Source organism: Lissotriton vulgaris, chromosome 11 (assembly GCF_964263255.1).
Source record: "Lissotriton vulgaris chromosome 11, aLisVul1.2, whole genome shotgun sequence".
NCBI classification, from domain to species: domain Eukaryota; kingdom Metazoa; phylum Chordata; class Amphibia; order Caudata; family Salamandridae; genus Lissotriton; species Lissotriton vulgaris.
The window spans coordinates 555,886,510-555,913,181 of record NC_141699.1 but is presented as its reverse complement, the minus strand read 5'-3'; the positions used below and the strand labels follow the sequence as shown (position 1 = coordinate 555,913,181).

At 44.1% G+C, this 26,672-nt stretch overlaps 1 protein-coding gene across 1 annotated transcript in view; it reads left to right on the top strand.

Moving 5' to 3' along the window:
* PPP3CC (protein phosphatase 3 catalytic subunit gamma) overlaps positions 1-26,672 on the top strand; it is a 744,021-nt gene that overhangs the window by 348,026 nt on the left and 369,323 nt on the right. The window contains exon 5 of the mRNA XM_086943633.1: positions 8,935-9,080. Within this exon, the coding sequence (XP_086799759.1) occupies positions 8,935-9,080 (146 nt within the window). The remainder of the gene's footprint in view (positions 1-8,934; positions 9,081-26,672) is intronic.

The window sequence follows — 26,672 nt, the reverse complement described above, 5'->3', positions numbered from 1 at the left end:
GGACCCCCTCAATCCGTTATCTGATTTGAAACGGCGCCGGTGCACAGCCCTTTGAGGTCTTCACCTTCAGCAACTGAGTCTGGTCAGCCAAAGACTGCAGCAATGATTGATCGCTGCACCAATTACTCTTCCTGACATCAACACCTCTGCGTCTGAAGAGGTATCCACTTTAAGCAACTCTGTCTGTCCCTAAACAGCCTGTTTCTGCTGTTCCTAAGGAAATGCACAGTTTGGCAGACCAAGGTTAGAATATAGGGTGTCAGAACCCTTTGAGCAATACTTTCCTGCCTCCCTTGGAGGAGAATTGTCTGACTGAACTGGGGGAGGCTAGTGGACTTAAGTCCTCCCCCGTTTCAGATTTACTTTCTCCATCTAGTATGGCAACAGAGGTGAGTTCCTCTTTTGCAGAGGTATTGAGGAGGGTAGCTGTTGTCTTAAACTGCCAGCTTCCCTATGGGGAATTATCCAAAGACGATTAGGTAGATAGTTTGGGTTTGAGCCCTTACTCCCTTATAATGAATGCCTACATGTCATATTGTTTGAGGCTTAGGTAAAGCCGTTTATAGGAATGCCTGAAGACCGGGCTATATCCCTTAGGCATTGGCCCGCCCCTGAGTATCCTGATGGTCTCTTCAAATATCCCTCCACAAAAGGTTTGGTTGTGCAAGTAGCTGGAGCGTCTGAATACACAAATGTTCTACCTCTGCTTTCACCAAGCCAGATGGCTGGAACGTTGTGGGAGAAATATTTTCTTTTCTGTTAGTGCAGCATTACGGTCTTTGAACATCGTATGTGTTCCCAGCAGGATTTTCTATGCACTATGGAACTCAGTGGAAAGTTCGCTGCCTTCTCTTCCAGAGGAAGCCAAAAGTGAACTACTACTGTTGATGCAGGATGGTCGAGAGTCTGCGAAATTGACCATAAAATGTGATCTGGACACCACTGATAGAGTGGGTTGCGCTATGCAGGGATGTGGAATTCCTATAGCCCGACGCCCAGGACTATTGTTTGGGGTCAAGGGCAACAAGTTTTAATGTGTATTTTGTCCTTGGGACAAGTAGGCCCAACCCCCTGCAGCACAAACCCTTTTGTTGCCAGTTTGCAGTACCACATTAAGGGTCAGGGAAAGGTACTGCCTGTAGTTAAGTTAATATTTGTGTGCATGGGTTAATGCTGTTCAAACTTGTATTTATGGTTCATCAATTGAAAGCCTTTATTATTAGGGAGAGCGCTCCAAGTAAACGTACGTTCTGACGGCACTATGGATAGTGGTTCCAGTATGAAAATGTATACACACAGTTTCAAAGTTTAGCAACATGAGGCTCTGCATGATGCTCACAGAATGCTCGCTGATTAGATGCAAATATTTGCTTAAGCTTGAAAGCAAGATTAAGGTTTCTTTGCTTTCAATATAAAATGTTCCTAAAAAATGAAAGTAGGGAAAAAAACATTTTGCTAAACTACTGTAAAATTTCAGGTACCATTTCTTTGCAGCATCATTTAGTAAAATGTGTTGATGCATGCTAGTATTTCCCAAAAATATTCATATTGGAAAATTTGTGTAACCAGTTGCAATAAGATTATGGGAAATAAAAATAAACAAGCCTTAGCAAAGCCAGTAGGTCTGCCATTGGTGGTCAGCTTTTTAGTTTTGGCAATGCGTGACTTGTTTTGGGATGGCTTTTGTAAAACCTTATTCATGTGAGAGCTGCCAGGCCCTCAGCATTATAACAAACATTAGCATATGCAAAAATAGTTTTTGGTCTCAAAAAAGCACACACTGCCACATTAGTTACTTGCACTGAACAAAACCATTTCGTGTGCCGATATGTTCCATGTGAAAGAGAAGAATGCGGTCACTCACAGTGAAGCCAGCCGATTCAGACAGAGAATTTTAATAAACACAAAAGGTCATGGTTAACGCCAGACCAAATTAGGGGCCCAATTATTAAAGAAAGTCTCAAAAGTGCACCTTTGGTATATGGCTTTTGTGAATTCACAAGAATTTACATTAGTAGGGCAAGAAATTGTACTTCTACAAAATATTTGTGAACTGCATTTTAGCATGAGCAAATATGCATGTGTAGATTTTCTCATGTGAAAATCTGAATGTTTGAAAGTTAATTTTCCCTCCAACTACTTTTTTCCTAACTCTGAAAGAGGTTTACGTCTGCCACTCTCAGGAGTAAATTTCCAACATTTCTCAGTATGGGAAAGATTAGGGAAGATTTGTTGAAAACCCTTAAAACATGCAAGTTAGTAGGTTTGCACAGACTCAATAGGGCATGCCAACCCTGGAACTACTGCTTACCCTCATCTTCAGTCCCAGTATGTGGATCTGCAGAAACGTGGCAACATAAAATGATTAATAGTATTCAACCACTACTATGGGATATGCCCTGGCATAATCAGAGAGGCTATGTAAGAGCTCTTATATAATGAGACTGCTGCCATAATTTGTGGCAGCACTACATGGCACCAAAGGGACAAGTGGATTTTGTTACAGGACAAGTAGATTTATGAAGCAACCTGCCCAATGGACAAGTAGATATTTTAATAAATTCCACACCCCTGGCTATGGCTCAGTCAGTTGCACTATGCAGACATGCATGGCTGAGTTAGTCTGAGGTTTCAGAGCCTGTACAGAATACCCTGAAAGAAATGCCATTTGATGCTGTACATTTTTTTAGTGTTCATGCTGATTCAGCTTTAAAGCGATTTAGAGCTGCAGTGTGATGAAGAAGGCTAGACATGTCTTTGCAGGATCTGGTTGGATCTTTCCTTCTTATATATTTGGACAGAAATGTTTATAAATGCCTGAGTTGCAATGTGTATTTTTCTAGTTACAACCAGTGTGGTGTTTCTGCTTACTGCAGGACTTTGATTGTTCAGCTAACCTTGTGATTCTTTACACATACATTTTGCCTGAAGCTTATTTGCAGTCAGTTATGATTACAGTACTGCATTATGCTGTGGAATTCTTTACAGTGAAGTTACTTTTTTCAACTTGGCACATAAGTTGTGCCTTTCTCCTTCAGCTTGGACAGTTCCAGTTGAATATTTGTTGTTTTTTTTTACCTCATATGCAGGTTTTGCAGTTTGCTTACTCTGCAGAAGAGCTCAAGCTCAAAAGTTGATACATTTTGTACTCTGGAGTATCTCTTGTATACTGTCTCTCTCTCTCGCTCTCCCTCTCTCCCTCTCCCTCTATTTGTCTCCCTCTATTTCTCTCTCTGTCTCTCTGTCTCTCTGTCTCTCGCTCTCTGTCTTTCTTTTGACCCTCCTTGGGGTCGCAGAGTTCCAGTCTCTGTGTCGGGTGATTTCTCTGACATATGAAATCATACATTTGTGAAGTTTGGCACCACTGGTTGGGTACTTTGATAATGTTTCACCACTGCCAGGCCTCCAGGTGTTGGCTTTTAAAGATCTAGGATACCTCTTGCTTACACTTCCCAATGGGAGACTGTTACTGGGAGGAGACGTTAACTTAATAATTTCGGGCCGGCTGGATCGACATTCACCGAAGGAGGTCCTGTCCTCACGAACACAAATCCATTACTTTATGGATGCTAGGGGGCTGGCCGACGTGTGGCTCATCCTTCACCCACAGAAACCCAAATCACATACCACTCTGGGGCCCACAGTGCCTTTCCAGACTAGACTACATAATTGTACCTGCAGACCAGGTGGGACAAATTAGAGGTGCCTCACTTGGCGAGGGGTATATCCAACCACACCCACGTGTGGGCCCTGGTAGAGATGGGAGAGCAACAGTCAGGATGAGTAGCACCAATAAATCCTTGGTTCTTGAAAAACGAGTCCATTAAAAAAACAGTGTCAAAAGAAATAGGGCTGTATCTCCAGGAAAATCAGTTGAGTCAGCGCAGTCGGTCTGGGAGGCCTTCAAAACAGTGATCAGGGGTTATGTAATCTCCCAGATTGCTGGGATACGTCCAGAGAAAACCGCCAAACTTGCCAGGTTGAAATAGGAAATTTTACATCTGGAGGGGAGGGCAAGGAAAGACAAAGTGTCCGAGGTCAAACATCTGCTGGAGATTAAAATAAAAGAATACAGAGATCTCGCCACAGAAGCAACATAGGGCCATGCTGTGTAGAATATATGAAGCGGGGGGAGGGATAAAGCAGGGAAACTGTTGGCGTGGTTTGACAAAAGAGAACAGGCCAATGGATTAGTAGCTGAATTGAGGTCAGAGTTACAATTGACGGAGCCACAAGAAATAGCAAAAGGATTCGCTGATCACTTTCAGACCATATATAAATCCCACACTGCCTCCACAGATAAAGAAGCAGAAGCCCTGTTGTCGGCTATGTCTCTTCCCACCCTTTCTGAGGAAGATTCCATCAGATAGCACCACACCTCTCTAAAATGTTTGTAGAGAGTCGGGAACAAGGGACGCTTCCAGTTCTTTGAGATTATCACGAAACTCGTGCATCCTGATCAGTCTGGCTTTATGCCATCAAGCAATACCTCACTCAACCTTCAACGCTTGCACTGAGTAATGGGTAGAATAGCGACAGTAAGAGAGGATGCAGGGGTGGTATCTTTAGACGCCTCCATGGCGTTTGACACAATAGAGTGGCCTTATATGTTCACAGTCCTAAGAAGAATGGGTTTCGGCACCAACTTTATCAGCTCGGTGAAACTTCTGTATAGTGAACTACTGGCGCAGGTAGTGGTTAACAACAGGAACTCAAGGGTGTTTACCATATAAAAAGGGACTAGACAGGGCTTCTCCCTCACCCCACTGTCATTCGCTCTGATGCTGGAACCTCTGGCACTGTGGATAAGGAAAGACCCAGTCACTAGGGGACTATGATGGACAGAAGACTAGGAGGACTGTATCTTACTCTATGCAGATGACACACTGCTATACCTGGCATCACAGAGAGCCTCTCTAAACTGAGCACTTTATATTTTTACAAATTTCTGCAAATATTCTGGATATGCTATAAATTGGTCCAATTCAGTCATTAATGTGTTAAGGGGCAACTTTCCCTCGTTGCCTCGAGGGTACTTAATGATGGAGGGGAATAAAGGTTTTAAGTACCTTATCATTTATGTCACCAAAGATCCAGTACGATACTATGAGCGTAACCTCTTGCCCCCACTGCTGAGACTTAAGAGTGATGTTCAACACTGGAGGTTTCGCCCACTGTCACTAATGGGGCGCTCTGCGCTATTTAAAATTATGGCACTGCTGCAATTCTTATACATATTGCAAAACTCACCAGGTCCAGTCCACACAGACTATTTCAAGAGTACTGAGGACGCACAGAGGGAACTGTTGTGGGAGGGAAAACCACCATGGATAGCGACCCAGAAACTGGTAAGGGGATGGTATGATGGCGTTATAGGACTCCCTGAAAGCAGGAGATACTACTGGATGGCACACCTAGCACCTATCAATCAATGCATATATAGGCCCCATGATGACCACGGTTACAGAATGGACAGTTGGCTTCTTCCGGATGGGAATTATTCCAAATTATTCTATACTAATTCAGCAAGAACAAAATTAACAGGCCTGACCAAGCATACAGTTCAACTATGGCACACAGTAAATAAAAGTATGGGATGGACAGGGAAAAATAGCGCAACCCATCCCCCTTTGGGATGCAGAGAAATTAGGCACTTTGAGAAAATCAAGGGGCTTTTTTGGCTGGGATCTGATTGGGATCTCCCGAGTGGGTGATTTATGGAAAAAAGGTGGGATGATCCCCTTCACACAGCTGCAAAGAGAGTTTGAGATGGCCGAGACAGAAGCATTTCGATACCTGCAGGTCAAGCATGTGCTACAAGCGGCTATTCCAAATGGTCAGATGCTCTGAGTCCTTCCCACTTGAGGATAGAAATATATGCCCAAAAAAGCGATCTGAATGACATATCACAAGTTGATCAGTCATATCCTCTGGGAATGTGTAACATTGCACGTTATTGGGCAGAGGTGACCCAGTGTATGGTGAGTGTGCTGGGAAAACAAGTAGATCCTAAGATCAAATTATGTCTTATGAATGTGTGGGATCCTACCGACTTAAAAGGGAAAGAGAAGACTTGGGTAGTGCTGGGAATGACAGTGGCTAAGCAAAATACTGCCAAACTATGGAAAGCACACAAAGCACCGATATTAGTTACATGGAAGAAAGATATGGACTGGTGCAAGGTAGTGGAAAGAACTGTATACGAGTCACAAGGTTGTCCCAAAAAATGGTCACATATATGGGGTAAATAGAATGAATACAGAGGGAATATTTCTGAGCCCCCGCAGGTAAAATAACATCCTGAAACGGACATAGACTCAATAGTTTTGAGTGATAGATAGTATTAGTAGGATCAGATGCTAGAGATAGGAATGTAAAGTATGACTCATTGTAAACATATTGTTATAAGTAATGCTTGGAATTGCAATCGGACTGTATTAAAGATGTCTTCAATAAAAATAAAATATATATATTTTTAAAAAGATATTGTACCTCCATGGGAGTCTCAGGGTATATGATCTGTCTTTTGATGAGAGGTTTGTGTACTATGACCCTCTCATTAGCTTAATTTGATTGTCTCTCTTAGAATTTTATATGGTATGTATGTGACCTATTGCTTTATTTATAGGCATACAACAATACGCAGAGGTGCCATTGATGCCAAAATTCCTTTGGTATTTTCACAGAAAGTAGCTGGTAGTCTACATTATTAGTTTGTGTTCTGCTTTTCTACTGGTACTTGTCTTTCGTTTAGGTGATAAATCATGTTACTTATGATAGACTTCAAAAGTTCTCTAAATTTGCTCTCAGAAACTATGATCTTTGTTAGTAACTGTATTATAATCTTGTGCACCATTAAACCCTTTGTGTTACAAATACATATTTATAGTCTGTTGGCTTCCGCTCCTTTGTATAGAGCATTAGTTATGTTTACCACGGATGATGGACCTCTCTCTTTCAGTTTGCAGAGTAGGTCGAGCTCAGAAACAACTCTCTCAGGCACAGAGGTAATGCTCAATGGAATGACCTGCTGATCTGTGTTTCTCAAGTATCGAACACGCTGTTCACGTCTGGATATGCGCACCAGTAGCTCTCATTATGAAGTACTTGCCAACTTGTCCTACTATCATGGGAAACATTCTTCCCATGTATGTGTGTCTCTATGGCCTTTCTTACTGTGGTCCCTTCCGCAGTGCAAATGTGATGAGCATGCATTGATTTAGTTCACCTTAAGGGTGCGAATAGTCTTCTATTCATCTTGTTCGTTGTCTTCTACCACGGTTGTCGTCTTTTCACTTATCTGTGGTTCTTCCACAGGTTTTTTCAATTGTATAGCATAATATTGATCACCTACTTTATTATAAAGGTCTGGTCTTTTTTTCTCTGATTATTGACTGTTTTTTTCTAGTTAGAGGCTATTTGTGGTCTCAGTTCGCAGACCCTCCTCCGGGGTTGGTATGCTTTGGTATTTGATTCTGAAGTAAGGAATCTGCAGATAGATGTCTCTATCAGATGAAGAAGTTATTTACCTACAGTAATGCATTATTTGGTAGACCGGATTTAGCGGCAAATTTCTTGCTGTCTTCCCTGCTCTGTAAACGAAGTCTTCTTTGGTCTAAAGTGCGGAATCTTCAGCTGGATCCTGTCTCTACCAGGTAATGCGTTACCAAAGGTAAGTAACTTCTTCATTGAGCATGTGTGCCTTTGTCATGCCACCTGTCCCACTGTGCTATTATGAATAAACGTTTGCTTCCAATTTAGCAGGAGTTGTTGTTTGTGGGGTGGTAGTACAGAAGTTATGGGGAATAAATAGTCTGGCATATATTGCCTGATAAATAACTTAATTTGTCAATCGTTAGTTTTCCATGCAACTCTCTGCCATCAAATGTTAATGCATATTGTATTCGAGCCAAAGCGGTTTCAATTGCATCCACCAGACATACTCATCAGAGTTCTGGAATGTCTACATTGGTGACCAAACAAGTATACAATAGTTTTCTTTCTCAATAGTTCCTCACATGGCAACTGACAATTTAACCAAGAGCTCTTAAGAAATCCACTTCTATGAAGTCTTTCGATACCCAATTGTGCCTTTCCTCTGACTGATTCTTTCTGTACGTGTAGGGTTAACTTAGACCTTTGGTTTTTCCAAACAAATCCTTAAATAGAGACACATGCATAGTTGCATACAAACACTTTCATTCAACCCTTTTTAACCACACCTGGGTATTTTTCAGTGGTTATAAAACTTTATTACAGAAATCATTTGAAGATGCCTGTATGCATGTAACCATCTTTGAATGCTTTTTACAATAAAGTTTTATATAGATCATTTCCAAAGAAGACCAGCATTGGAAAAGCCAATGGTGTGCAGCCTATGCCACACATATTTGCCAATGTTTGTTTTCACTTGCTCATGAATCTGACCCGTTTGAGACTGGAGAGCATTAGCCAGAATCTACACCCTTCAGCCATTAGTCAAACCATCTCACAGATGGTGTCCTATTAATGAGGGAAATTACATGAGTGGGGGACGGAGCATGACTGTTAAACATAACCATATCATATGTTTTGTTCCAAACATGTGAGAATTCGATTTTAGCAGCTCTGTGGAGCAGTTTCCGCCTTTCCTCTAGATGGGCTGCAACAAAATTACTATAAAATAAGATGGCAATAATAAAGATTCAATTTCCAGTAGCTAAGAATTTTGGGCTCAAGAATTCCGTCCATTGTTTTTTTTTTCTCACAGTAGCGTCATGTTTAGTCAGTCAAGTATATTCCCAATATGGATTTGTGTTTTATTATTGCGGGTTACTGATTTGGACTCTCACTGTAGAAGGTTGTGGTTTGCAGGACGTGAGAAGTTGCTGTAGATTCTTGTAGCACGCCGGCTCTGTAACTGAACTGTCAATTCCTTTAAATGTTTCATTGCAGGTAAAATCAAGTACTCGGAGCGTGTATATGACGCGTGCATGGATGCATTTGACTGTCTTCCTCTGGCTGCCCTACTAAATCAACAGTTTCTTTGTGTGCACGGTGGATTGTCCCCTGAAATCACATGTCTAGATGATATACGAAAGGTAAGATCTCTTCTATAATCTACAGCAATCGGCCTTTTCCTTTCACCTACTTGTAAACTTCTGCCACTTAACAATGCTTTCCTTCTCATTCCAGAGATCCATAGATTTCTCCTCAAATGTTTATTTTCCAAATGCAGGCTCTATCTTCATTACTTTCTTCATGTATGTGTCAGTGCTGTGGTTTTACTTCTATTTCATAAATATGTATCATTGACCTTTTTTAATTATATCTGAGATTTCAGTATTGCTGTACATGTTGCCATGTTATGTGACTTGATATGGTTGCTTTGAAAATGTGAAGTCTGAAGACGTCCAGTGTGTTTATTAATATTAAATTTAGTTATGTGTTTTCGCCGGGATAGTAAAATATCTGTAATTCATTTAAAATGCCCTGACCAGGATAATAAAAACGCAAGAATAAACTATTTAAAATGTCCATCCTTTCATCGAGTCCAAATTCACGGACCCACTTGCCTTTATTGGCACATTTGTGTTCTCCGCCTCCACAGTATTGCAACCTGCCACAACCTATGACTTTGACTCCTTTTCTTTCATCTGGTTGACCTCCGAGTGTGATGCAGTGCTTTAGTATAGTTAACAGTTCTAGAAGCAATTAATCTATTGTTTCTCTGTCGACTTTTTAATTTATTTTTTTGAGCTCTCACCCATCTGTTGCTCGTTGGGCCCTACCCTCCACTTCCACTCCTGTTGCTTGGTGGTTTGACTTCTTTCCTCATACCACAACTACTTTTCTGTTGCCCCATAATCTCTCTTTAAACATTTTCTTTTTTTTATTGAAATTTATATTATCTATCCAAAGCAACGCTTCTTGCAACTCCAGTGAAACACACCCTCGAAAGGGTTGGGAGACCTTCTGTTGCTGAGGCCTCTGTTGATATTGTTTACTGAAGCCACAAATGGGATTGCTGTTGGGGGAACTGCCAAATAGGCTAAGTTAAGCCCAGAGAGAAATTGGTGGCCTTGCTGTCTTTGAACTTCTTGAGGCCAGTCAACCTTCGTCCGAAACACAACTACTTTTCTGTTGCCCCATAATCTCTCTTTAAACATTTTCTTTTTTTTATTGAAATTTATATTATCTATCCAAAGCAACGCTTCTTGCAACTGCAGTGAAACACGCCTTAACCCTCGAAAGGGTTGGGAGACCTTCTGTTGCTGAGGCCTCTGTTGATATTGTTTACTGAAGCCACAAATGGGATTGCTGTTGGGGGAACTGCCAAATAGGCTAAGTTAAGCCCAGAGAGAAATTGGTGGCCTTGCTGTCTTTGAACTTCTTGAGGCCAGTCAACCTTCGTCCGAAACATTTTGAGCCATCAAATAGCATATCCATGCGAGATTGCTGGACATCCGTATAAAAACCTGTTGAGTGGATCCAGGCGTGGTACCTAAGCACCACACTGGTCCCAACTGCCCTTTCTAAGTATATAGTGTGACCAGGCCAGAACAGATGGGGCATTTCATAGCATCTTGGCCGTCTAGGATCAGATGTTGGAGTGTTTGTCTAACCTCCTCCTTGACAACTGGCAAGATGCTTGCCACTCTGTCCCACAAAGTGTGCGAATACCATCCCAGGTGCAGTAGATATTGACGAATAGCAAGGCTGGCACCGAAAAAGACTGACTTCTCAAACTTTGTCATCCTCTTGGATTCCCTGTCAGGTAGAGTGATACGGAATGAGTTTGGGTTGAGGCGGCTGGAATGCCTGAACCCATCAGACTGTCTGGGGTAGCATGATTGAGTTAGAAATCTGGGTTCCCTGGCGTGGTCCTTTGCCACCTTGCCACATGTCTGCTTACTGGGGGAAAAGATAACCTGGTTTTACCCAGGTGCCCACCAGTAAATTGGTGAGGGCCTCATTAAAAGAGAGCAGGGGTTCTTTGGTGGTGTCTGCAACGTTGAGAACTGCCGTCAATACATTGGTTTTGACCTGCATGGGAAATGTTGGATCTAGACTTTCCGCTGCCCTTCTGATAACAGCCCCAAAAGATGCAGATTCATCAGTGGCCATCTGGTTTGGAGAATTCAGACCAGTGTCTGGGGAAGTTCCCAACCCACTGTCATCTTGTAAGTCTTCAAAAATATTAGGCACCTCATAAATGTCATCACCACCATCATAAAACTGTTGTTCTGTTGACTGATAACTTTATTCAGGGATTAATCGATAAAACTATTGTATCCGGGCCTTTGGTGTCTGTCTCAGCGCCATGGACTGTGTTGGATGTTGCACTGGGGCAGGACCATGGGTGAAGGTCAAGTGGCATGGTCGAGAAAGGATCCGCCAACAGGCTAATACCTTGAATCGTTGTGGCCTGAATATGTTCCAGTGGTATTCAGTAGGGTACCAAAAATAACCGCTACAGCCTTCTTCAGATGTTACATTTAGTCTACTGTGGCTGTCCTCAGAGGCAGGAGGTCGAGAGGAAGCAATTTGGGAACCCCCAGAGCAGCTGAGCTCGAGAGGTACCCTGGATGTTGCACGACTCTGGGCAGTACGAGTGGCGGGAAGTCGGCGACCTGTGCTTGGACTTCTTGTACAACTTGTATAACTTACCTGAACTCCTGTATATTGATGTAGAGTGGTCTTGAGATAGGCCCAACAATGGGATTGCGCCTGTTCTCTCAATTTCGACCTAGGCTGAGACCAATTCTGCGACTTTTTAAGGAGTTGGCGACTGCAAGCTTGGTCCTGCACAACACCACCTACTGAATCCCGGGGTAATTGCTTTGAAGTTTCCAGATCTAGTTTGGCACCTAGGAAATTCTCAAGTTGAGGAATCTGCTGTTTGAAGTCTCTATCAGAAACCTATCTTTTGCAGTAGCTTACCTACATAAACTCTTCCATACTTCAAAATGGAGAACGGTCATCTGGGATCATGTCATGGAAAGATTTGCATAATATGTCCATGGACAAGTAATATTTGTGCATGTTCTAACAGGACAAGTTGTCTCCTTCCATAATCTTTTAGTGGTTTATTTTTTTCCCATGTACACTATGTATTTTTCTATGTGCACCATTTATTTAGATTGTGAAAAATGATGTGGCGCTAGCGCAAATGTGGAGTTGTACTAATGCAGTGTTTTATTAGAGTTGTAATAATGCAGTGTATTATGAAAATATTTGGCAATGCATTCTGTGTGCATGCCCAACCTAAATACTTGGGGCACCTAAAAATACCCCTACCATAAAAAATTAAATTTGTGTAAAAGATGGTGTTAAGAAACTCGCAGATGTCATTTGTGCCTTTTAAAGATTCTGTCTGGTGCACAACTGTTCTTTTTGTCCTACCATTGGCTAAGGTTCCATTGGAACCGTACGCTATTCTATGAACTTCCGCAAATCCTTCTTTGTACGAAATATAAATATTCCGTTCATACTGACAATTTTGGATTCAAGGCTTTCAAAAGTGTTCTTTCTTTCTTAGAAGGTAAGAGTAATCAGTTTGATGGTGCAACAGCTTCTTTACCATTGACCAATGAGATTGACTACTTGGTGGATCAAGAGGCCTCTGGAATTGTGGGTATTCTGTGTATAGATGGTTTCCCTTGCCAAGTTTCAGATGTGTTCCTGGTAGCTCAAACTGGCATAATACTGGGACAGACTGCTGGAAAGTCTGTCATTCCATGTCCTCTATCCAACGTTCTGACCATGCACCTATGAGCACTTAATGCCATCCTCTTAGTGAAAAGCCACTTCCCCCTGTCATGGCAGCAGGTCTTGGTTGCTAGCAACTCCTGAAAATATCTGTGGTTGGACGCATTGCTGCAAAGTGGACTTCATAGTCTTGTTGCATAAGTCAAATTTGTCCCTTCCCATATAAACAAGCAAAGGGCAGCCTTTCTTCAATTGAAAGCTTTCTTAAAGTGGTCAAGTCAAGTATGGTTAGGCACCACATGGACCTTTATATGACTGAATAAGTGGGGAGCCCCTCACTTCTACAGGCTGACAGCGGTGAGACTTGACATCACAGCAATTTTCTTACTGGTGTGCTATGAGCCTAGGTTCAACACCAGAGCAAACAGCCTGAGCTGAGTTCTTCATTAGCCAAACAAGTGAGAAATGATTCTTGAAACTCTTGGCCCTATCTTCAAGGCATTGGGTCGGCCAACTGTAGGCGTATGTGTCACTTACCTTAATATAGATGTATCCAGTTTGCCTCTTTGTTGGGCTGGGGAGAGGGGATTGATTCCTCAGAAGATTGCTTGATATTGGTTTGGACAGGGATGTACCCCTTCCAGCTGTTTGGTTTCAAAAGGCCTATCAGAAGATCTGGAGGGGGGAGACTTGAATATCCAGATATCCTTCTTCCTCCAGTAAGGGACTGTTCAGATTTAGTCCTCTGACTTTATTTGGCTGCTTCATAATGGTCATGTAACAAACAACAGGAGCGTAACCCGTCAACCGTGTTGGGATTGGGGTGAGAAGTAATATAAACAAAAGATATCCCAACTGTTATGATTCATAGGCAAATATTACGGATATGCATGCAACATTATCCACAACGAAAAACAAGGAGACTCTATTTGGTTATAGTATGTGCTCTTGGCATCATTTATATAAACCATTTAAGGTAAATTGATAAGGAAACAAGGTGGATAATATAGTTATAACAGCACTGTAGTACATAAATGAAAATAATTGGATTAACCCAAGTGGCACAAGGTGCTCGTGGTTTGTGAGTGAAAACCAGGGTAGCAGCTCGAGTGACAGTGTGAGCAGCGTGAACGGTGAGGGTGACTAGTGTAGAGATATATACAGTGAGTAGTTATCACAGTGTGGTTCCGATTGATTGAGCGGGTCCGATTTTATTACAATTCTATTTCATTGTTCGTGAACCACTTTGTGAAGAAGCGCCTATGGTTGCGCTAGTGTTTCGACGGCGTTTCGATCCACAAAACTCGGGATCATCTTCAGGACAAGGATGGGTTTCAGACAGTGCTGCGCATGGGGGTAAATGAAAAGGATGAGGCTAAGGCGGGTGGGCCAACGGTACGTACGCGCTACTAAATAGGAGCGGGCAGCGGGGGTGAGGGGCGTGAGACTCTGGGATAGCTGGAGGGGAGGGAGAAAAGGATCGACTGCTCTATGATATTGGATTGGAGCAGATATAGGGTCTTGGGTAGCTCGGGAGGAGCAGGGGGGAAGGGGAGGAGTGGGTTGGCAATTGGCTCACCGGCTAGCATGGAGAGTCGCTGGCAGGAAGGGTGGTAGAGTACTACCAGAAATCGAGTGGCTCGTGTTGAGACAGGCATGGTGTGGTGATTAGGAAGGGTGTCATGGGGGGGGCGGAGGGTGAGAGGGATTGCCGTGTAGGGCTATGAGTGAAGCAGCTGTGAGGCATGGATGGTGAACCGCCGTGGGATAGAGTGCGTAGAACAGTCGATCGCTTGATAAGACAAACAGTTCCAGAGGGGAGCTATGGCCGGTGACGGTCCGGGAGAAGGGAGGGAGGGGTGGCATGGAATGGGGTGTGTTGTGAGATGGGGGAGTGATGGGTGGGCGGGAAAGGAGGGGATAGTGCAGAGGTGGTTAGACAAGGTCTTAGCGGTGACAGCGAGGACCCGCTGTGATATCCCGGTAGCAGCGGAGGATCCGCTGTGGACAAACCGGTGCATATCTCAAAGGCCGGTCAAGCTGCGGGGAAAAAGGGGGGGAGCGGCCGGTGTGGCTGAGGGCAACCAACAGCAGGGGTCGGGGGGGCCAGCAGAGGAGTCTCAGTGTTAACGTACCCGTAGTTGCTGGCCGGAGCGGTAAGGGTGATCGCGGTCCGAGGCATCAAAGTTTTCGATCCTGAAGGGATCGATTTCGGGGGAGTGAATCTGTTGGGAGAGGGGTAGTTAAGTAGTGGGTACAGTCGAACGAGGTTAGGCAATGTAAACGGTGGGAGCCAGGAACATACCTTTCCTCTGCGTATAATCGGCAGGGAGCTCGATTGCGGCTGGCGTTTCCTAGGTGGGCGAGGAGCTATAAAGCGGAAGCCGGCTCGGAGGTGGGCGGGGGAGCCAGTAAAGGTCGCGCTGTGATAGGGCAGCCTAAGAGAGGAGGGGGTGGAGTGCAGCTATGGTAACAGAAGAGGCAGCGCTGTGATAGGGCAGCCCAGAGGAGCCGGGAGGGGATGACGAGGCATCGGGAAGGTTGGTCGCTAAATGAGTGGAGGCTGGCCGAGGGTGGGGCACGGGCGTGGGAAGGTTGGCAGGGCATGGACAGGCTAGGAGCAACGAAGGGAGAGCGCAGCTACATGTACATCCCAATGTGGGTCAGTATTGACAAAGTAAAAACCACATGCACAGGTAATTTAAAAAATTGAGAATGATACATAGCGGTGGCGGATAGAGCTTAAGTGAAAGCAACCATCTGGATAGGTAGGTCCGGTAAGGAAGAGGTACAGTGTCACTGCATGGAAACAGTAACTGGCAATATGCATAATTCCACAGTCGCCGTGAAACCCACTCCGGACATGACTCATCTGGATTTAATACCAATTTTCAACCTATTGGATCATACTTTGACTGCTGATAAAACAAACATTCTCGCAAGAGGACTGAGCTTTGTACCCACCGAACGGACCAACTATTTGGAATTATAATCTAGTGTACTGAAGTTCTTTAGGAGAATAAGACTAAGACAATTTTTCCCTAATGAACCCGAATCTGAGGAGCAAGCCATCCAAAGATTCCATCCGCCATCCACCTTCAACCCCCCTTCGTCCACAATGCCCCCTGAAATCTTGGCATTGGAACGCCTAGTACTTCGTGATAACGCTGAACTACAATCACACTACCAATACATACCCTACAACATCCCCCTCTCCGAAAAACAGGCAGACTCAAAAACAACATAGACATCATTATAAAGCCTGCGGATAAGGGCGGCGGGATTGTGGTGATGAAAGCAGTTAAATATGATGAGGAAATTAAATGCCAACTGAACAACAGAGAACATTACCGCGCCCTCCACAAGGACCCCCTCCAAGAAATCAGACAGGAAGCTGAATCAAGAGACATTATCACACATAAGGAATTTCTGTTTCTCAACAACCCATCCCCCGTACGTCCGTGCTCTATGTCCTCCCAAAGTTCCACAAGGACCTTACCAACCCACCCGGACGCCCCATCGTTTCAGGGTGTGGCTCTATCCTAGAGCCCATTGGCAAATACCTTGATGCCATACTAAAGGAATTTGTGCCCACCACAGACAAATTCATCTGCGACATGACGGACCTTAACACCATAGAAGACAAACCCTACGACATCGAAATGGACTTCATGGCTAGATTGGATATCAAGTCCCTTTACACTAATATCCCCCACAATGAGGGACTTCTAGTTATCAAATCACTCCTCTTACAAAGACCTATGCCCACTAAAATACCCACGGATTTCATCATGGACCTTCTCAAGATCGCTCTACAGAACAATTATTTCCTTTACCGTGAAACTTTTTACCTACAGATCAAAGGAGTGTCTATGGGTGCATGTTTTTCCCCAAATTTCGCCATCCTCTTTGTACACCACCTAGAGAAAACACTCATCCTACACATAAACAATCCATTCTTCAACAATATTAACTTGTGGCTGCGCTATATAGATGATATCCTTCTGATCTGGAATGAGACAGAAGACGCTCTCACGTCCTTTATGGATTGGCTCAACCACTCCCAAGAACACCTACGCTTCACGTGTGACTGCCGAAGGAATGACTTACCCTTCCTGGACGCGGTAATTCACGCTCAAGTTGGAAAATTGGGTACCTGTCTCTTCCACAAACCTACCGAAAGAAACACCCTTCTTCAATACACCAGCTACCACCCACGAGCACTGAGGGATGGCCTGCCATATGGCTAATTTCTTCGAATCCGGAGAAATTGTAAATGGTGGAAAGACTATTTTCGAGAAGCTGAAGTCTTGGCAAAAAAACTGTGTGTGAGAGGATACCCCAAACGGCTAGTATCCAGAGCCCACAAAAGAGCTTCATATTGTCACAGAGACCACCTACTTACCACTCAGACGAAGCAACCACTAAAGAGAATACCATTCGTATCCAAGTTCAGCCCCAACAGCAACCAGGTGGCCAAGATTATCAGGAGGAATTGGTCCATTCTGCGACCATTCGAACCATTCGAAGAGGAACCCCTGTTCTCCTACCAACGTGGAGATAACATAACGACCCATCTAGTGCATGCGATCACCTGGCCCGAAAAAACTAAAGACATGCTTCGGCCTGGGGACTCCCCCCAGTAGTGGGACACTTCAAGTGTCAAAATTGCTCCGTGTGGGAACTGACGCACAACACCAAAACATTTGCCTTCAAGGACAGAACCTACACATTAAAGAACCATACCAACTGCAGGTCTACCAACGTGATTTACGCCATTCGCTGCCCCTGCGCGTTGTTGTACATCGGGCAGACTATTCAAACCATCAAAAACAGATTCATCCAATATAAAAGCCGGATCAACTGTAAAGTCCTTACGGCACCTCTGGTCACACATTTCTTGGAGAAGAATCACATTGACACGGACATCACGTGGCAGGTGATCAATCGGATCACCCTCCCCCCAAGAGGCGGTGATATTAGATCCCTTCTCAACAGATGTGAATGTAAATGGATGACATTCTGTGACTCAGTCAACCATGGACTTAACACTATCGATGAATGGAACAACACCATCTCAATCTAAGTCCACTACTGCCTTGCACTCTATGCCACCTCATTGTCATTCTCAGGGACCCTGACCCACGTTTACCTGTGGAATCCACTTCTCCCCCTCCTCCCTTCTTCTTCCTTCCTTTTTTCCCCCTCGCTTCCTCAGCCTTCTCATATGTCCTGTACTCATGCTCTACCTCTCTTCCTGTTGCCCTAATTTACTGTTTCATTTCCAGTTTCTTGCGTCCAAATGTTGCCATTTGTACATATGAACAGTTGTTTTCTTCCCAAACCTCGTGTAATGTGTCTGCACGTATATTAATTGGTTTTTCCATGCAGTGACACTGTACCTCTTCCACACCGGACTTACCTATCCAGATGGTTGCTTACACTTCGGCTCTATCCGCCGCCGCTATGTATCATTCTCAATGTTCGAAATTACCTGTCATGTGGTTTTTACTTTGTCAATACCGACCCACATTGGGATGTACATGTAGCTGCGCTCTCCCTTCGTTGCTCCTAGCCCGTCCATGCCCTGCCAACCTTCCCACGCCCGTGCCCCTCCCTCGGCCAGCCTCCACTCATTTAGCGACCAACCTTCCCGATGCCTCAGAATCCCCTCCCGGCTCCTCTGGGCTGCCCTATCACAGCGCTGCCTCTTCTGTTACCATAGCTGCACTCCACCCCCTCCTCCACCCCTCCCAGCTCTCTTAGGCTGCCCTATCACAGCGCGACCTTTACTGGCTCCCCCGCCTACCCCACAAGCTGACTTCCGCTTTTAAGCTCCTCGCCCACCACGCGTCTCCTAGGAAACGCCAGCCGCAATCGAGCTCTCCACCGATTATACGCAGAGGAGAGGTATGTTCCTGGCTCCCGATGTTTACATTGCCTAACCTCGTTTGACTGTACCCAGTACTTAACTACCCCTCTCCCAACAGATTCACTCCCCCCTGAGATCGATCACTTCGGGATCGACAACTTTGATGCCTCGGACCGCGATCACCCTTCCCGCTCCGGCCGGCAACTGCGGGTAAGTTAACACAGACACTCCTCCTCTGGCCCCTGACCGCTGCTGTTCGTTGCCCTCAGCCTCACCGGCCTCTCTCCCACTTTTCCCCACAGCTTGACCGGCCTTTGAGATACGCACTGGCTTGTCCATAGCGGATCTTCCGCTGCTACCGGGATATCACAGCGGATCCTCGCTGTCACCGGTAAGACCTTGTCTAACCACCTCTGCGCTATCCCCTCCTTTCCCGCCCACACATCAATCCCCCATCTCACAACACACCCCATTCCACGCCACCCCTCCCTCCCTTCTCCCGGACCGTCACCGCCCACAGTTCCCCTCTTATCAAGCGATCGACCGTTTTACGCACTCTATCCCATGGTGGTTCACCATCCATGCCTCACAGCTGCTTCACTCATAGCCCTACACGGCAATCCCTCTCACCCTCCGCCCCCCCCCCCCCGCCCCCACCCTCCACGACACACTTCCTAATCACCACACCATGCCTGTCTCAACACGGGCCACTCGATTTCTGGTAATACTCTACCACCCTTCCTGCCAGCGACTCTCCACGCTAGCCGGTGAGCCAATTGCCAACCCACTCCTCCCCTCCCCCCTGCTCCTCCCGAGCTGCCCAAGGCCCTCTATCTGCTCCAATCCAATATCATAGAGCAATCAATCCTTCTCTTTCTCCCTCCCCCCAGCTATCCCAGAGTCTCACGCCCCTCACTCTCGCTGCCCGCTCCTATTTAGTAGCGCGTACGTACTTTTGGCCCACCCGCCTTAGCCTCATCCTTTTCATTTACCCCCATGCGCAGCACTGTCTTCAACCCATCCTTGTCCTGAAGATGATCCCGAGTTTTATGGATCGAAACGCCGTCGACACACCAGCGCAACCATAGGCGCTTATTCACAAAGTGGTTCACGAACAATGAAATAGAATTTTAATAAAATCGGACCCGCTCAATCAATCGGAACCACACTGTGATAACTACTCACTGTATATATCTCTACACTAGTCACCTTGCGCCGTTCACTCTGCTCACACTGTCACTAGAGCTGCTACCCTGGTTTTCACTCACAAACCACGAGCACCTTGTGCCACTTGGGTTAATCCAAATATTTTCATTTATGTACTACAGTGCTGTTATAACTGTAATTTCCACCTTGTTTTCTTACCAATTTACCTTAAATTGTTTATATAAATGATGCCAGGAGCACATACTATAACCAAATAGTCTCCTTGTTTTTCGTTGTGGATAATGTTGCATGCATATCCTTAATATTTGCCTATGAATCATACCAGTTGGGATATCCTTTGTTGATATTACTTCATAATGGTCATGACAGTCTTCCTTAGAGGAAAAGTATCCTGTAAGAGGAGAAAGAAGAGTGATGCACTCTTCATTCCCATAGCTCAGTTTGTGGTCCTCATCCTGCCAATTAACTTGTAGGTGATACTCTATTTCCCATTCTGAGGGCCGGATGAAAATAGGCTCTTTCCGCACAAGACATAGCAGCTTCCACTCCCACCCCTCACACAGATCGCATGAGGGAGATCAGGACCAATCAGCTATTAATTGACTTAATCATTGGAACCCATTCCTCTGACACCAGTCAACCAACAGAACCCAAACCTTCTCCTGACTTCTAGGGTCACATGCTATATCTGATTACTGGTACGTATGATGTTATTTTTACACTCACAGAAAAGGGGTGGAGCAGCCGATTTCCAAGCTTTACATATTTCTCGCATACCCAATAAAATAACCTAAAAAATTAATACAGTGACTCTTTTATTTGAAGCTAGAATATTCTTGTAGATCTTGGTGTATGTCAGGAAGTCCTACACCATAAACTGCATCACCTGTATGACCCAGTGGTGCTGTAGACACATGCACAACTTAACTCACAGCCATGAGTGTCAGCTGGGGTAGGTTTGGGGGACTTTCTCCATGCCAAGTGCAGCCTTCAAAGGTCATCTGATCGGCTAATGCATTTAGTCCCCCAGTCAGGTGACCCATGGCCTTTTGGGATCTGAACTTGTTTCCGGCTAGGTTGATGCGTTAACCTTTTGAGACTTTCCCTTATGTACCTAAAAGCTTCTTTCATGGGAAACCTATCTGGTGGCCATCACGTTAGTCAGGATTATGTTATGGTATCCTCTTTATACTGTGACTCAATTTAATTATTACTTATCTTTTGTGAGTGACGCTACATTCATATTCTTTCAGTTTGCAATACCTGACATTCACAAATCTAAAACTGTCCAACACTGTTTCAGTGTCCAATACAAATGCCTTTCTGATTTCATCATATTAATATTAAAGCAGTATTAATACATGTATTTTATTTTTACCAATACGAATAATAAGGCATAAAATCACAATCCAGAGAGGGACCATTCCTACACAATTTTAGTAGATATTGGGCACGAGTCTACTATCTGGTAAAAGTCACTAATGTTACATTTGTTTGACGGATTTCAGTTTTGTAGGGAGTATATCAGCAATTGTACTATAACTTTGCATGTAACAAGCCGCAAATTCCTATGGAACTGTTTATTAGAAATGCATAACACTGCAGAGGTTTAAAATGTGTAGTTGATTCAATTACCTTGTCACTGTATTATATTTAGCATTATAATACCATTGGGTTGCGGTTACATCTTATAAATACATAAAGGGGTGTTAGGTTCCTACATGGGCTTTAGACAATTTCTGTTAACATACTTAGGGGCAGATGTATCAAAAAACCATTTTGCACTTCTCTAATAGCGATTGTTAAGGAATCGCTATTTGAGAAGTGCAAAATGGTATGTATGTAGAATTTTGCTATTTTTTAGCGATTCCTTAAAATTCCTTAATTGCGATTAGCAAATTGCTAATCGCAATTAAGGAATAATTTTCCCATTCATTTCTATGGGCCAGGAGGCCCATAGGAATGATTGTGCAGTAATTCTCAAATTGCGAATTCGCAATTTGCTAATCGCAATTTGAGAATTATTTCAAGGGTGCAGGGGTGTCTCAAAGACACCCTGCTGCACCCCTCAAATCTACATGTGTGTGCATGTGGCACACATACATGCCCTATGGGCATGTATGAGTGTCACATGCCACCCTTACAAATGCCAATTAGGGCTTTTTTGTAAAAAATCGCAATTTACCACCAACTACAAGTTGATGGTAAAATGCGATTTTTTTACACAAATTCGCACACCAAAAATGTGTCATACATATCATTTAAGGAATCGCAAAATTTGCGATTCCTTAAATGCTATGCAAAAGAAGGAATCGCAAATAATTGCGATTAAATAAATTGCGATTATTTCATACATGTGAAATATCGCAAAACGGCCGTTTGCGAGTCGCAAAGGCCGAAAATCTGCGATTTTCAGCCTTTGCGATTCGCAAAAGCCTTGATACATCTGGCCCTTAGTTTAACTAGATTTGGCAAAGTTCTAAAGGAACATATTATTATTTTAGTGTTTGGCAAACAGTTGCCATAGGTTTTACCAGGAGTGTTCCAAACCAGGGTCTATGGCCTTTTTTTATAGACTTTCTGCTCTATGATGGACCTGGGTTTTTAGACGACCCAGTTGGGGCAAGTAAATTCCTGTGTGCCCATGGTCCTCTGAAAGGGGTTCTGACACAACCTTTCTCAGAAAACAGCCATACACTTTTCATTTGTGATCAAATGTTATCATTCTTCACTTCTGTTATTTCATAGTGCCTGTATCTTGTTTACTTTTGTACATACACACACACACACATACATTAACATTCTCAAAAAAGTACTTATAGTGCGTTTTCCAAAAAGTCCATCCTTTGTAAACATTTAAAGGGGTGTATACGCATAAATAGGTGCCCATCTATACAGGTAGCTCGAAGGATGTAGTCCATAGGCCAATCCTGTTGGTAAGTCAGTCTTTTTTGTTGTAGAATCACTCCATCCATTTGTACTGCGTTTCTTTTCTATTGGTGGTTCCCAGATTGTCAGTAATGGTTGCAAAACATGATTTAAGTTATTATCAGACTGGAGGATTCAACATACATGTCTAGTAATGAGTAAGCTCCTGGAAAGGCACCGCAGTGCCACACACTGGAGGAAAGGTTGCTCTAGAACCCATTTTGTTACCTTTATGGTTAATTACCAGCCCTAATGCACGACCTTTCCCTTGATTCCTTTATCTTTAAATGTGTCTTTCTAAATATTTGTTTCAGTTACGGCTTAGCCTAGCTCAGGCATTATGGGCATATTCTTCATTTGGAGAAGTTCTTTAGACACCACCCACAATCCCTTGTAGTGCAATCCAAGTTTGGTACCAGCATCCCGTATGAAAGGTGAAAAATGTCTGCACAACCACATCATAGTACTGAAGTGTATAAAGATCTTGTTGACAAAGAAAAGCATGAAGGTCGTCTCTCTGCAGCAATGCGACTGACCTGAAGAGGGATAAACCTTCCCAACCATTTTTTAAATTGCATCCACAAATTAGGTTTGGTGACCATGAGAGGGCTTTCAGCTCATACTGGTGCAAACATAGACCATGGCTGGAATACTCTGTTAGCCTGGATGCTTGCTTTTGTTTCGCCTGTCATGGTACAGGTTTTGCTAAACATGTGGCAGGTCAAACACGCACATATGCTCTACTAGCTGTAGCAGAGGCATCTAAGAGAGTGGAAAACAGAGTTACAATTGCTTTTTATTAGATACCTAAGTGATAGTAAATAATTAATATTACTTAAAATGAATTGGGGAAGTCATTCAATTTCTTGTTGTAAATGAACATTTTGGACAGAGCAAAGCTGAACTGGAGACCAGATTATCCCAAAAGAATATTGAATTTATCAATTCCATTTCTATATTGGTTTCCTCATCGCCCCTTTTTCTTGATGTGAACAGGTGTGGCCCCCTCCTAGGCATAAAGATTGTAAGCATAGCCTCTCTTGCAACAGAACTAGCTGTTGCAATCCGTTCCTACAAAAAAGGTAACATTTGTGACCTGCATAATTATGCTGAAGCTTACCCAACACTTCATGAAAAGTTATGTAACTGCATAGGTTATAGTGGTTTCAACCGCAGCCTGCAAGAGCTCATTTTCAACACTATCCTGTGTACTCCCACCTTTCTGCTGCACAGTGATTCATGAATGGAAACAGAATTTGACTATTTTATGACATGAGCAGGAGCTTATTGCAAACCTATGTATGGATGAGTTTATAAGGGGTTTGCAAAAGACAACATAAGGATAATTCTATAATTACAATTACTAGTTTTGCAATTGTCAGGCATGAACATCTTCCAAAAACACTCCTTTCCGCTTTTCCAAATGCATTGCTGTTTTTTAAAAAATTGTATATATGAAAGTACATTACAAAAGAATGTCAAGTAAATAAAAAAATGTAAAGTTTATTTTTTGCAGTGAGAACTATTGGACAGACTGCAATGAGTAAATAGCCAGCTTTTTTAGTGAAATTATGATAAGGCTTTATGTGGTACTAGGGGCCTCCTTAAGCTTGAACTAATATTACAGTATGCTTGGTATCCAAGTGCTTGTGTTGCAGCCTGGCCTGCTGGAATTTGAGTGTTTGCTCTTAGGTACAGACATTGTTCTTACTTTCAAGTAACTCTCTACATTCTCTGTATACACACAGAATGTATCCTTTGTATCGTGGTGACTGCTTGGAAGTGTATATGTTCTAATCTATGACTTGTATGCAACCTTCAGAAGCGACAAATTAGGCTTACAGTGGCCCATCCGAATGCATTCTTGACCCATCCAATTAAAAATTACTGGAACTGGGCCTGTGTAGATAAATGACAAAAGGCTTGTGCTTTGTACAGAACAATGAAAAATTGCTTACTATAACCCGTAGGAAGGATCAGCTCATGCTGAAGTGTCACTCTGCAGAAAACAAGTGGTTTACAAATTATTTAAATCATGGCATATTTCTTTTTAAGGTGAGCTTCTACGTAGCCAAAAGGGGAGAAGCTTGGCGGGAGCAGGTGCACACCTTGGATGGAACAATCATGGTGACTTGGTTACTCAAAATGCTTGTGAGCATCGGCCCCCTAGTGATGGGTCCGAAAGAAACAAGTTCTTAAATAGTCAACAGAGCTCTGAAATGAGGCCCGTCACAAAGGCCTCTATCCCTGGACCCTCAGTCCCCTCCTCTAGGTCTCTAATCCATATGTTGTCACAGCGCAATCTATTTTCAAGGTCTTCTTTTTTGAGGAGGGCTCTCTGCAGCTGTTGGAGCGTGCAGGTCGAATCCTCCATCTGTCCGGTGCGGTGCTTTAAGTTATTTGTCTTGATCTCGAGTTCCATTACCCGAGTGCCCACTGAGTCGATATCCTGTTGGCGCACAGTGAGTTTATAGTTTAGATCAGTCCGCAGCGCATCCAAGAAGGAGGTCAAATCCACCTTAGGTTGCTCACTGAGCTCTTTATTGAAATCTTGCAAGGAACCAAGCAGGCTATGATGTCGGTAGTGGGTGGCATATCTGCATTGTTGTGCGACTCAGCCAGGGTGAAGTAGCTAGAAACTCTGTTGAGTTGTGGCTTCTTTGGAAGCATAAAGGCAGTAGGACCAGCCAGGTGGGACTGCCTGAAGGCGATGTAGAGAGGTGAGCCTATGTGGTGATGCCCCTGTCAGGGTATTTTGGTTGATTTATTTGCAGACCCGCCGCACCGAGTTCGTGAATGCTCCAATGCTATACTGCAATGCTTAGGAATCACCTGCCATACGAAGATCCATGACTATTGTTCTAGAAAGTTACATTGGGAGGTTTGCATCTGCCATAGTCATTTTGTCCCCACTCCCACCTTCCAACAGTCTTCGCATCAGCTATAGCTGGGCAGCCGGGGTCTTATCTGGATTTTGATACCATATAGGTTGTACTTATAGAGTGCATGTAAAGTTCCAGAAATGCCCCTGCTCTAAGTGGTAGATTGCTGGTGTTGGATACAGCAGCGGCTAGGCTGGACTTCTCTGTGCTGCTGGGAGTTCACCACAACCATTCATATAGCTTAAGGAAGGAGCGTTGTCTCTAAAGTAGGAGCTCTTCAGAGCTTGAAGGATCCTTCATCTTAAGATCAGGCAATGAGCTCTGAGGTCCAATGGGAATGAGGGGATGTGCTTTTACCAGGACTTTTACTGGCGATGAATAGGGGTGCCGCAAAGCTTATCAGTTGCATAACAAAGATTGGAGACTCTTCCACCCCCCTTTCATCTCATTCAAGGCCCCCACGCTGCCATTACAGTCAGGCAAATATCTCCAGTAGACTCCGGTAGAAGATTTGTGGCCTTACAGTCTCTTTCAGTCCCAACTGTCAGTTTTCCCCTTCACAACACCCTTCCTGCAAGCTGCAGTCCTTTATAATGGGAGTAGAAGCACCCACGAGCGGCAGAGCGGAATTGCAGGCACTCAGGCTCAGAGGACACACTCACTGGGACGACGTTGGGCTTCTCAGGGTTCTCCCTCCGGCTCCAGTGCGCTATGGGGGCTCGCCATGATGCTTTGCTTGGGCTCCGGTGGCTAATTGAGGGTCCTTTCAGGAGCCGAGAGCCTTGGACTTTTAGCTGCTTCGTCCCGTTGTGATCTTCGCTTCGGTGGCTTCAATCAAGTCCTCATAAAATTCCCCGAATAAGTGGGCATCAAGGCTTTACGGGCCTCCGACACCTCCCACACTCATATGCAGTTTTCTTGACTTGGTATAGGTCAGTACGCTTCAGATTGCCTTAATTCTGCAGTATTTGGTAGCCTTGCTGCTGTGGATTGCGTCCTCCTGGCCATCTTGGCTGGCCAAGCCACCTTGAACCACAGTTCACACCCATATCTTCAGAATAGGTGCTGCTGTCATTATCTGATGCATAACTAACCATCTCCTAGCCCAGGGTTCTCCAAAGTTGGTCCTAAAG